Source organism: Procambarus clarkii, chromosome 68 (genome assembly GCF_040958095.1).
Source record: "Procambarus clarkii isolate CNS0578487 chromosome 68, FALCON_Pclarkii_2.0, whole genome shotgun sequence".
Classification (NCBI taxonomy): Eukaryota; Metazoa; Arthropoda; class Malacostraca; order Decapoda; family Cambaridae; genus Procambarus; species Procambarus clarkii.
Window position 1 is genome coordinate 11,670,756 of NC_091217.1, and position 13,554 is coordinate 11,684,309.

General features: G+C 41.6%; 1 protein-coding gene across 1 annotated transcript in view; it reads left to right on the forward strand.

Annotated features, from left to right (window-relative positions):
• Nucleotides 1-13,554, forward strand: part of LOC123774806 (cohesin subunit SA-2) — a 221,044-nt gene that overhangs the window by 99,474 nt on the left and 108,016 nt on the right. Inside the window, 3 exon segments of the mRNA XM_045769430.2 lie at nucleotides 125-270; nucleotides 8,080-8,253; nucleotides 8,502-8,706. Of these exon segments, the coding sequence (XP_045625386.2) occupies nucleotides 125-270; nucleotides 8,080-8,253; nucleotides 8,502-8,706 (525 nt within the window).

The following is a 13,554-nucleotide window of genomic DNA, read 5'->3' on the forward strand; positions in this document are numbered from 1 at the left end:
TTTAACACAAGCTGTATTGGAGATGATATTCAAGAGTGGATGCAAGGGCCAAATAAATGAAGATATAATATTGATTCCTGGACAGGTTCTTGTGATCTAATAAATAATTTTTTCCTTTCATTAGCTACAATTAAGAAGATTGGAGACCAGTTTGTAGGAGAGCCACCACGCAAGCGAGGTCGTCCAGGTCGGAAACCAATCACTGAAGTAATGGCAGAAGATGAAAATTCACTCTACTACATAGTCAGAAATGGACGAGCAGTATTAGCGGTAAGTTTCTTAACACTTTCGCGCACCCCGCGCGCCACGCCTCAACTATACGATTTGGGTCCCAGCGTTTCACTGGAGCGCGTGTTAATTCCGAAAAGTGTATACTCTCTTCAACTTTGTCACCTCAATTCTCGTTCTACGAGATTAAATTTGGTATCATTGTGTTCGCAATAGAATTCTCTACAGCACTAAATGCATATAAACTCCAAAAGCCCGGCTAATTACCCGCAGCAAACAGAGAAAGTGTGAACGAGTTACCCAGGAGCGCGCAAAAGCGATAAAATGTTTTCACTATTTTCACTCTGGTCACCTCAATTTTCGTTCCTAGGTCTCTCATTTTGGTCTCAATGGGTTCGCAATAGAATTCTCTAGAGGAACATTAGCATATAAAATAAAAAACCTGGTCACGCTCCAACCGCCGACGAGTTGAAGACGGGCCACTGCGTTAGCCGCGAGTGAGCGCTCAGATGCCTTCCAGCTACACTCCCAATTCCCGGCCACAAATGTTTAGTATTATTACCTGGTGCTAATCTCAATTTTCGTGTTACAGCGCTCATTTAGGTATGAAAATGTTCCTAATAGAATTCTTTAGATGGATATGTGCATATAAGGGCCATTTGAAGAACAACATTGCCTGTACAATACGGGAAAGTATGAACAAAAAAAAATAAATAAAAAATAATACAATTTTTTGTACTTACTACCTCAGTGTTGTGTGTTGAACATGACATGGGTTGAACATTTGTTTTATCCACCTGCTCCTGGAAAACGTTTCTTGCAGGGTCAACCCATGTTTTGTATAGGTGGAGTGGATGGTGGGCAAGTATTACTGCTTATCGGCCCAGAATTTTTTCTTTCGATGGTATCTGCTGTAGCGTGGTGCAGGACACAATGCCACATCACACGTCTTGCACTTATAGTGTGTGTCCTTCCTTTTACCCGACAATTTGCACACATGACACCTCAGACGCTTCCGTATCTTTACTTGGGTATGGGACAAGTTTCTTTTGAGGCGGTCTGGATTATCCACAATACGGGGTCTTGTTGCAGCAGAAGCACCACTAGTGATAATCACAGCCTCGTCTTCTGACTCAGACGATGAAGGTAAGTCTGCAGGTACAGGTGAAGTGAATAGTGGGTGCCTCACACCTGAAGGTCCTGCTGTTGGAGGTCTGGGTGTTGATGGTCCTGGTGTTGCAACATTGGCTCCAGTGGCATTGACATCAGCAGCATGTGGGATGTCATCATCTTCCTCAGGCCAGTTACTAGACTTATAGAACAATAGTGCAGCAATGACTTGTTCATTGGAAATGGAGTAATGTCAGTTTCCTTCTATCTGTTGTGTAGTAGTTGTACATCACAAAGGCATTGTAGATAGCCATTTGCACAAAATAGAAGGTCATTTTCTTCGTCCATTTGTGAGTTTTACTTGTGAAGTGATATTTGATCATTTGGTCAAAGTGATCAACACCTTTCATGTTTGTATTGTAGTCACAGATTGCATTCGGCTTGTTGACAGTTACCTGCTGCACTGAGATTGTTCCATCACGATTCCTGTACTCGTTTTCTGCGTTGAACCTGTTGTGTTTCTGCATTGTGGCAATTTGTTATGAGTGAAACAATTCGTTTATCTTTCCACAAAATTATGAAAGTATTGTCCTTGCATTTGAATAAAGTTTTATCTACTGCCACTTTACCCTTTGCTTGCATCTGAAGGGATTTAGGTGCACCACGCTGCAGTCTGAGGGGTACCACAGGTGTATACCCCTACTTGAAGCAGTGCCTCACTCAATCTGACCGAATTGTAATAATTGTCTATATATAAATGGTAACCTTTATCCTTCAGTGGTTTAATCAAGGCCATAACTGTGTCAATCGTCGTTTTCCCAACTGAATAAATTTCAAAATTATAAATGTAGCCACTGTTGGCTTCAGCTAGCATGTAGAGCTTTATTCCGTATTTATCTGGTTTATTGGGATTATATGTCTTGAAAGATAGACGGCCACGCCATGGCATTGTCCCTTCATCCAAACTCAAATTTTTATTGGAAATGTATATTCTCTTGAATCTATTTAGGAGATATTGCATGAGTGAGCGAACTTTGATACGTTTGTCAACTCCTTGGCCTTGTGGTATGGACTTATTGTTATAAACATGAAAATATCTAGCAATCATTTCAAATCGTTTACCAGTCATAAAGGTGTTGAAACAAGGTATGTGCCAGAATCTGCCTGTTTGCCAATACATTTTAAGTCTTGGCAACGGGCAAATACCCATCAAGATCGTCAGTCCCAAATATCTGGCAATTTCTTTCACTGTCACTGGTTGCCATCTGTGCTTTGTCCTTTGCCCAGTACGTGCCTTACTTTGGGAAGCATACAAATTAGTTTCATAGGCAATATATATCAACAATTTTTGAGTCAGAAAGAGTTGAATAAAACCAAGAACAGTGGTAGGTACAGGAACAATCAAGCCTGGTGTACCTGTAAAATTGTCCACAAAGGGTGCAGTATTGTCACTACACCATCCATCATCAGAATCTGTTGGTACTGGGGTACGTGTGGTACGTCTGGCGCTGGCATGAGCTCCAGTACCGCGCCGTGCACGAGTGGCAGTCTCGACCTCAGACTCTTCACTTTCCTCACTTTCATCACTAGCAAAATCCTCATCGACTCTCTCTGTTTCTAAATGTTCACTACTTACATCAGTATCAGTACCGATATCAGTTTCCTCACTAGATGACCCAGACAAATCGTCAAATACAGCCTGAAACTTAGAGGGAGTTAGTCTCACATGCTTGTACTTCTCCTGTACACTACTTAGCTTCTGCTTTTCACGCCTTTCTTTTGCAATTTTCTTCCTGGAAGGGCCTTGTACATGATCACTATCCATCGTGGAGTAAGCGTAGATAGTTTCTAAAGCCGCAGTAAGGAATATAGCCATGGAAAATAGCCGAAATGTTCACACGTTTGAGACGCGAGGGGAGGCGACACCGGTCACAACAGTGGAGCGAAAACAATGGGCCGACGGCATGTGCCGCGCCGCCTGTGGGCCACGAGGTGCAACAAAGAAAATGGGAAGACATCGGCGTGCATTTTAAAATCAGTCCCAAAAAAATCTGATAAAAACCTGATTTTTGGCGATTATTTAAAGTGGATGACGCAATGCTGCGTCATGCTCGTGAATACCGACAGTAAACGGATGACGCAATGCTGCATCATACCCGGGCGAAAGTGTTAAAATATTACTAACCTTTTTTTTTTTTCTTGCTTCATCACTTGCATGCACTTGAACTGATGTTGCTTGAACTTTCTAAAAGCATTAAATTTTTCAAGCAAGGCATTTTTTTTTAAATTACAAAGTAGGAAATGAGTAAACCCAGAGTTGGATGTAATATAATACCTCTTTCTGGATGAGCCCCAGCCGCTCCCTGATGTCATGCAAATGGGTCACATCAAACGCAGGAGCTCTGTTTGGTCTAACTCGGGACAAGAGCCAAAACTCTGTCCTCACTCAGAGGTGCAGAGAGCGAGTGACAATTTGCCACCACATCAGGAAAGCACCCACAAAATTAGTGAAGTTACACAGACAATCTGGAGGGTTAGCAAAGTCCAAAGCTTTGAAACCACCAAACAACTCTGCAAACAATTCATATGGTACAAGAAAAATATTCAAAATTAGCTAAAAACTTGTAGTACCGAATACCTTCACTGGGCAGTCCAGTTTTCCACATACAATTGTCTTCCCTTAAAAATTCTGTGGCTGATGAACAGCCCAGTGACGAAGTGACTAATCTGGTAAAGATGGAGGAATTCGGAGAGTCACCGGGTCTCTTTTTACAGAAAGAGGCATTTCATTACATTCAAAGCTGAGTTTGTGCAGGAGCCCCCCCTCCCCCTGGGCCTTCTCGGTGCTAACTAACCACAGAGAACAAAAATGGGACTTAGCAGGGAGGAGGAGAGGTGGCATGCACTAGCACATTGAAGAGAATCCAGACCAGAAGATATTGCCCAAGGCAACATCCAACTGACTGGGACCAGGAACATCAATGAAATACTGGGCCGCCAAAATCCTGTTAGAACAGCAAAACTCCCAAGTTCAAATATCAGCCTGTGATATTTTGGAGAAGACTGCAGCCAATGCAGTGTCATGTGAACACATCATGGGCCTGAGGGTAGACTGCGGCCAATGCACTGTCATGTGAACACATCATGGGCCTGAGGGTAGACTGCATGTTTGCTAGGTTTGATGACACTGCATATGACCTTGGAAATAAAAGCCTTGGAACAGGGTATCTAGAAAACAAGGTCAACCAGCAAGGCATTGGCCCTGTTTTGCAAGCTTTCTTGTACATCGTTTCACCTGAGCTTGTTCATGTGCCACCTGAGCAGTCCTGGTCCTTTAACAAGGTTCTTTATTTTCTTGCATCCGCTTGTTTTCCATTGGCCCTTTAGGTCCACCGGATTCTTTTCAGAAAGCTCTGTTTTTGCTTTCTCTAGCTTCCAGTTGTCATGTGGGGAGCTTCATGCTCTTCATCAGCACTGGGGCTTTTGTTCTTTTAATCATGGGTGACGCTTGTTTGTTTGTAGCTGACTCCATCATTTCTGGCAAAGAATGAGTCGGTTGGCTTCCGGAGGGCCCCGTCTGGTGGCAGACGCTTAATTGGTTTGGTCGGGGGGGGGGGGGGGTGTACTGTATTAGGTGGCGGCTTTATGCCAATACTTTTGTGGCACATGTTCTGCTTCAGTAGACTACTAGTGGGTTGGTCCAGTTTCCCTGGTTCCCTACTCCAGGGCTTGTGTTTCTTGGATTGTCTGCAGTGTCAAAAGTCAGGCCAGCCTAGAGTCTACCCAAGTGCCTATGATGTTTGTGAGTCTGCTGCTCTTCCAGCAGTCTTTACCGATATTCGCACATGGGGTTTTTAGTGATCGAACTGGGTCTTGGCAATCAAATATCTTGTGTCAAGTATTTCTGGTCATCTGCGGCCTTGTGTGTCCTTAGGGTCGGGTGTCATAGCCTTGTGTGGCCTGGGGTCTGATGTTGTGGCCTTGTGTGTCCTGGCCTCATAAATGGCCTCCTCACGGCAGTCAAATGCAGTATTTGGAGCTTTCACAGAAACCCATGCAGGGGAATTCTTAGACAGTGAGATCTGGATTCCAGGATATAACCTATACAGGTGTGATAGGAAAATTAGGTCACATGGAGGAGTGGGTCTGTAGTATTAGGGAAGACCTTGTATGCTTCGGAGCTCCTTACATTACAAATGAGGTGGTAGGGATTAAAAATAGAGAAAATAAATTTAATGATTATTCTAATATACAAACCGCCAGATGCAACGGCTGAGGAATTCACAGAACAGATAAACAAAATAGAGAATAGCCTTGATAATTTGGAGAACCCGATACCTGATATTATCTTCCTAGGTGACTTCAACTTGCCTAGTCTCAGGTGGAGAATAGCAAACGATAATATTATACCAGGAAATCTATCGGGACCTAACCAACCGCAGATTAGAGAACTACTTAGATTCTGTGACAAATTTTCACTCAATCAGCAGATATCGGAGCCAACTGAGAAATGAAAATATTCTAGATCTGGTATTTACGAACAATGAAGACATTATCAGAGACATTATAATATCAGATACCACATACTCAGATCACGAGCTCATTGAAGTGCAAATGACCATCAATACTCAGAATAGACCTAAAACGTTGATAAAGCGAGAGGGGCTATTCAGTAAATTCAATTTTAATAATAAAAGGATAGACTGGGAGGTAATAAACAGGGAACTTACAAGCATTCCATGGGAAACTGTTCTTAGTAATACAAGTCCTACAGAAGGAATAGAAAAACTGACTTCGGAAGCGTATCAAGTCTGTCTGAAACATGTTCCTTTGAGGAAAGCCAGAAAGAGATCCAATGTAGAAAGAGAACACAGACGACACTATAAACGCAGGAAAAAAATAACGGGAATGCTCTCTTAACGGGTCTCTCTTAACGTAGAAAGAGAACACAGACGACACTATAAACGCAGGAAAAAAATAACGGAAATGCTCTCTTAACAGGACTCTTAACGTCTTACCTCGATGGTGCAATGCTATGCTGTTCTCCCAATTAGACTATGCGGCTATTAGAGAAAACGGAAATTTCATGGCGGACATTTTCAAACTATCCCAAAGTCGACTGCATAACAAAGAGTTTATAGAAATATTTTTTCTCGTGACTCGTGAGCGAGTCCGCTGTGCGACCTCAACACAAAAAGTGGTAACGCTCTTGAGCGCCGTGATAACGCTAAAGTGTTAAGAAAATGTGTGAAGTATGGGAAGAATTGCAAAGTTTTGTTGAAAAAACTCACCTAGATAAAGCTGTAGCAGGCCGTTGCATTGACCTTTTAAATGACAATGTGATGTCTTACTACAGACAAGTGTTAAAATGTAAGGAAAAACAAATGTCTTTAGACAAATTCTTAGTAAGACAAGCAAGTCTTAGTGGTATGCAGGCAAAACATTCCAGTGTGTGCACACCAGTGAAGTCCTCACTGCCTGATGTTATAATGGAAGGGGACTTCCCTTCCAAACAGTAACACCTCTTCTCCTCCCTCCTTCTCACCATCTTCCATATCGCCAACAGCAAGGTAAGTAATAACTTGAACATAGTTTTGTAGGTTAATTTAGATGAATTAGGTATAAAATTTAGTTTGAAGTGGGGTTTTTGGGGTAGTCAGGAACGGATTAATTCATTTCCCATTATTTCTTATGGGAAAATTAGCTTCGGAATACAAGCTGTCTCCAGGAACGGATTAAACTCTTAAACTGAGGTACCACTGTATTACAGTACATGACCGCAGGGGAAAGTGAGTCAAGTTTGTGACTTTGTGATTAACCTTATGGATGGGCAACTCGACCTGGGCATACCTTGAGTTTCCCCTGTCCATGAATACACCAGCAAGGAAACTATGAAGTGGTAGAGTTATCTCCCTCACTACAGGGTGCAAGGTTGAGTTCACTGCGAACTCTGCTCCATAGTTCGACTGAGGTGCTCCCCAGAGGTGAACAGTGGCACCTAGGGAGGGAAGTAGTGCCCTATCAGTGAGGAGCTCTAGAGCGGAGGGTGTTGTGGCTTTCCATGGTTAACACCAGTCGAGCTCTTTAGAGAGAAATCGACTCTTAAAGCAGAGTATGCCGGAGTCAAAATTGGCGATTCTATCAGGATAACTAATTGGGGGCCAAGAGCTGTCACAGTGTGCATGCCTAAGTGTAATTACAGGATGAGTGTTAAACTTGTGGTGTCCTGTCTACGCTATATTCCTTATCATGTGTGTGTGTGTTTCTGATGGGTGAGTCCAATAGCTTTTATCAGATTTTCAATTGGGCTTGGGACCCGGAAAATGGCTATGAACCAACGAAGTTGGGGCTATAAAGCTTTTAATCTTTGAGAAATTAAGTTCAAACTTAAGTGGTTTGGGAGAAATTTACTGTAAATTTATTGTAAATTACTGAAAAATTCTTGAATGGATGGTTTCTCATTGTTGCGAAAGGGAAGGCCCCTAAGCCAGTGACTGACTTTTCCCCTGGATGCAACCCACAAGAGTTGCTTTCCTTCAGAGAACTTTTATACAGCTAAGTGAACAGAGGCATAGGATATATCGCCAAACATCTTGCTCTGCTCAAGAATCAAATTTGGATGTATGATTGCATATTTTTGGAAGGATGGAGTGGTTGATGCATTAATTATTATGAAAACTTCACACTGCTTTACATGTGCTGTGTACAGTGCAGTATTTATATTATTTGTTTTTTTTTCAGCAAGTTGTTGATGACTGGATAGATGCATACAAGGACAATCGTGATGGGTCACTATTGCAGTTGATGCAGTTCTTCATTAATGCTGCAGGATGTAAGGGCAAGATTACACCACATATGCAGGCTACAATGGAACATGCTGAGATTATCAGACGCATGACAGAGGAGTTTGAAGAGGTAAAACACTTGTTACTAGTCGTAGACCTTTTGGTTTGCATTTTTAAGTGGTGTATTATCAACACTTAGTCAATTAGCAGCAGACCTATTCGTACTATTTCAGGTAGCCTTCACTTTTTCATGCTGCTGGATTAGCCAAGGGTAAGTCATACTCATGAATATATTACTCATCGATAGTTTTAGCCTAACCAATCCTACTGACCATGGTTTCAGTTTTTGATACAGATTCACCTGTTTTTGGATTACAGGAGAGTGGTGAGTATCCATTAATCCAGAGTGGGCAACAGTGGAAGAAATTTCGAAGTAACTTCAGCGAATTTGTGCAGCTTTTGGTAAAACAGTGTCAGTACTCCATTATCTATGACCAGTACCTTATGGACAACGTCATCTCACTGCTGACTGGTCTCTCAGATTCCCAGGTTCGAGCCTTCAGGCACACAGCAACCTTGGCAGGTTAGTAGTAATTTTATCACTATTCTATATACATAAGGTTTATTATTTAACCTGAAAAATATTTTCTGAAACAAATTGTTTATTGACTTATTGACAGCTCAATATACAGTGGTACCTCGCATAACGAATTTAATCCGTTCCATGTTCGTCATGTGAAACGGACGTCATACAAAACGAGTGTCCCCCCATGTAACCAGTGTGATGCAGTGTGTTTATTGTGAAATTTCCCCAGTGTGCATGACATCAAATGTTCCCCAAAATATAATTTTTCTTTGTAAAATGATAAATTACCGTCCCTGAACATGTCTATGTAAAAATAATTACCAAATTCCACTTACTTTGGCTGTGATGGGCGTGGACAAGGTGCGCTGTGACGTCATCAGAGGCTGGTCGCCCGTGTGTGAAGCTCCCAGACACGGTCGCGCGGGCCATTCAAGCACCGCGTGTTGCCACAAATATATTTTCAAATATTTTTTCTATGCATTTCCAATGCGGTTTTATTTGTTTCTTTTATCGTATATGATGCATATTTGTGACCTTTACAATATGTATACAGTAGAATGTTCATAATTTTCCATGGAACTGTGATACATGTGTCGGTAATGTGTCCACAATAAATGTTTATTGTCACAATATTACGTGGTAAAAATTCACTAAAATTACAATATGTATAATTTCACATACTATTTACACAGTAACACACTGTATTACACACTTAGTACTTTGGAGGTGCATAATAGTCAACGAAGTAGTCCATGGTACACAGCGTGACTTTGCTCTCCTTGCACCAGCTACAGATAGATTTTTGTTTCCTGTTTCATCGTTCTGTGTGCTTGCAAATAATGCACTCGTGTGCACCCTTGGCTTTAGTACTTGTAGGTGGTATGTAGCCAAGCTTGTAAAGCATAAGGTAGTATTGAAACGATTATAGGAAAAGCTCAATTTGTAAGGTAGTCTTGAAAAGATCGCTTTGTAAGGTCCCACACAGAAAGAGATTCAGCTAGCCTCAAAGAGTGTCCATCAGTCAGGAAGAGATTCAGCTAGCCTCAAAGAGTGTCCATCAGTCAGGAAGAGATTCAGCTAGCCTCAAAGAGTGTCCATCAGTCAGGAAGAGATTCAGGTATTCTTGAAAATATAAATGAACAGCACCACCATGGAAGCCGCTAACACTTCATCTATGCTACTTGTATCAGATGCATCATCACTGAACACAGAAAACGATTCATCTATGTATCATCTATATAAATTCGAGATGGCAAGGGTGGGGCTCAGAGCTACACCTGGATACGCTCGCTGTATCATCCTCATAGGTGCTGTATCACTGGCATCCGACCGTTGTGTTAAGCCCTTATTACGCCTAGCTTCACCAATGTTATGACCCTTATGTTCTTCAAACAATAGGGTCTGAATGGCACTGATTGAGCGCAGTCTTTCAACACTGTGTGGGACAGGTGTTTGAGAGTCAGAGGCACGTGTGCTACAAATGGTTGCTCATGCAGTACTAACCCAGCCAGCAGCCCTAGTCTTTCATATTCATTATAGCAAAAGGTTCGTTCAGTGTTTGTTGGGTAGGCTGCTCCATTATGGCAATCTTTCTTTGTTTCAAATGTGTTCCATTTGTTTTGTATTTGTCACTTACGTCTCAATAATGGAGCAGCCTACCCGACAAACACTGAACGAACCTTTATGGCATTTAATTGTCCACTTTTCAAATTGTTTCAACAGTTCTTTTATTTTTCGTTTTTTTTTATTTAAGAAACATGGAGCAGCCGACCTGTAGACCACCGAACGAACCTTTTTGACATTTGTACTGGTTTTCAAAATTCTTCATTTTTTTATTATTTACAGTTTTTTGTATGTAAGAAACATGGAGTAGCGTACCTGCCGACCACCGAACGAACCTTTTGCTATAAGACAAATGAAAAATAAATATTGAACACATTTGAAGAAAGGAAAATGTCATAATGGTTTATTCAGTGTATGTAAGGTAGGCTTCTCCATTATTGAGATGTAAATGACAAATACAAAACAAATGGAACACATTTGAAACAAAGAAAGATTGTTATAATGGAGCAGCCTACCTGCCAAACACCGAACGAACCTTTTTGACATTTGCTGTATATCAGACATTTCATTTCTTTTTTCCTACAAAAACGTCAATGCTTTGCAACATCTCAGCAGTCACCCTTTTATATCCCAGCATCATTAGCATCTTTAAACAAGAACAACATAATTTATGTGCATCGTCGGAGGCGTCTAAGAATGTGCAAGAAGCAGCACAACCCCACCATGTGGTGCTGACGTTACTCAAACCAGCGTTCGTCATACGGGACGATTTGACGCCGATCGGGCCGTTCGTTACCCAAAATGTTCGTCTTTTGGGGCGATCGTTATGCGAGGTACCACTGTAATTTTCTTAATAGTGCAAGTGCTATGTTGAGCCTGGCCCCAGGCCAGATTCGGGAAGTAGAAGGACTTGCGAAACCCTCTCCAGGTCTCCAGATATGCTCAATAATCCGAATTCTAGTAATTGGAATCTTTGAATGATCTGAATGAATTTTCATTCATTGTTTTTGAGTAAATGGCAGGAGTAAGCAAGTAAGTCATGAAAATGTGTTGGTAAATGGCAGGAGTAACTGGGTTGTAATAAAAAAATTAAGAATTTTTTCATTTTGGGAAATTACTGGGGAGAAGTGCAGCTAAGTCGAATGTTCATTTAATACAGATGTGGGCAGTAAGCATGGTCAACAAAATGCATTAAGATTGTAGTACCATATGGGTGCGAACTTGGAGGGCCAGTCCATGCTGAATCCTCAGAGGCTTGCAGAGGACTCAGAGACCCATGCACTACTCAGGAAGAGGCTCCCTTTCCAGGAGGATGGCCTCTAAGGAATGGTCACCTGTACCCCACCAAGGAAGATAATCCTGTCAGGGGTAAAGGCAAATGCAGCGAGCAAGTAGAGAAGTCAGACATTCTCAATGGGGGCGATATAGCCCCGTAAGGCATACCCTTGAAATAATTCCGGGTCGTACATTAGATAAACACACACACACACACACAGATTTCATTGACAACTGAAAGGAGCCGATTTATGTTTTTGCTCTTAATGCAGGTTAAATGAGAAAAATTAAACACAAAAGTACATTTACAAATTAAAATTACCCTATTTATAACTATCTCTTGTGGAACCCCTTGTTACCTTGGGATTCCATGTAGCCAAGGTTGAGAAATGCTGCTCTAGATGCATGCAACTTGAGGTGAACAATTTATTAGATTCCAGAAAAAAGTGAAGCACAAACACCTGCATGTGAAGCAAATACAAAAAGAAGAAATGAGTACACAAGCAAATGGGCTCCTACATGACAAGAATCCAAAGGATAGCTCCAAAGGATGGCAATTCAAAGGAATCCAAAGATTGCTGAAATAGAGGGAATACAGAGATCATATACGGCACCCATAGACGAGATAAAGCACCTAAATTATTGGGATCGTCTCAAAGCTCTCCAAATGTACTCACTAGAAAGGAGACGAGAGAGATACCAAATAATATACACATGGAAAATACTGGAGGGACAGGTCTCAAATCTGCACAGTAAAATAACATACTGGAGTGAACGATATGGAAGAAAATGACGAATAGTACCAGTGAAGAGCAGTAGTGCCATAGGCACAATCAGAGAACACTGTATAAACATCAGAGGTCTGCGGCCAACGTCCTACCAGCGAGCATCCGAAATATTGCCGGAACAACTGTGGACATCTTCAAGAGAAAACTAGATTGTTTTCTTCAAGGAGTGCCAGACCATCCGGGCTGTGATGGGTATGTGGGCCTACAGGTCGCTTTAAGCAACAGCCTGGTGGACCAAACTCTCACAAGTCAAGCCTGGCCTCGGGCCGAGCTTGGGGAGTAGAACAACTCTCAGAACCCTATCAAGCAGGTTTGGCCATCACTTTATCTGAAACTAGGATACGAAGAGCGCTAGTGGATACGACCTTTTAAGGTCCCTTAAAAGTGTCATTAGACGAGAACTCCTGGATGAATTTGAAGAAAGTAGAACAGTGCAAACTGGAACTAGCAGGTCCATTGTTCATCACAATGAAATGTGTGAAGTAAAACATGTGTATGGGGCAAGTAACAAAGTCAGTAGGCTAACAGATGTTGTCACAGCTCGTATAAGACTTGGCTACAAGTATCTCTGGCAGTTCAGCTTGTATAGGATCTAGATGAAGTAAAGTGTAAAGTGTGTGGACAAAGACAGGGACACACACTCGAACACTATATCTTGGATTGTAGTAAAATTGAGCCTTTTAGAGATAAATCTAAGCTCACTCTGTATGATATGGCAACCTATCTTATTACCATGGATAAATTACCTGAAATCCTTGCACTGTACCCACATTTCGCTTCTAGTAGATGAACGACATATGAGATTCAGAAACAAGTAGTGTATTGTGAGGACTAATAATAAACAGAAGCTCCCCTATGACTCTGTAATATCCCCATTGGTCAAACTATTATGTATTAGCGATAAGACCTACCAGTAATGTATGATGACTTACTGTAAATATGTAGCTCTTGAAATAGCACTTTCTCTGTATCTAGCTGACATTGTAACTATAAGGTGTGAAGGATAGATGAAATTGTTTATGTAATAATCTAAGATGGGGTCTGATAAAGACCTTTTGTGCCCTCTGTAATGCTTTTGCACTATCGCTCACAGGATGAGTATGGGGTGCACAATAAACTAGCCGCCTTCGGCGGCAACAATCATCTAGTGGATGCGAGTATATGAGTAGCAGGAGCGATGTTGCACAGTTTTGTTTTGTTTTGTTTTGTGTTTGCGTAG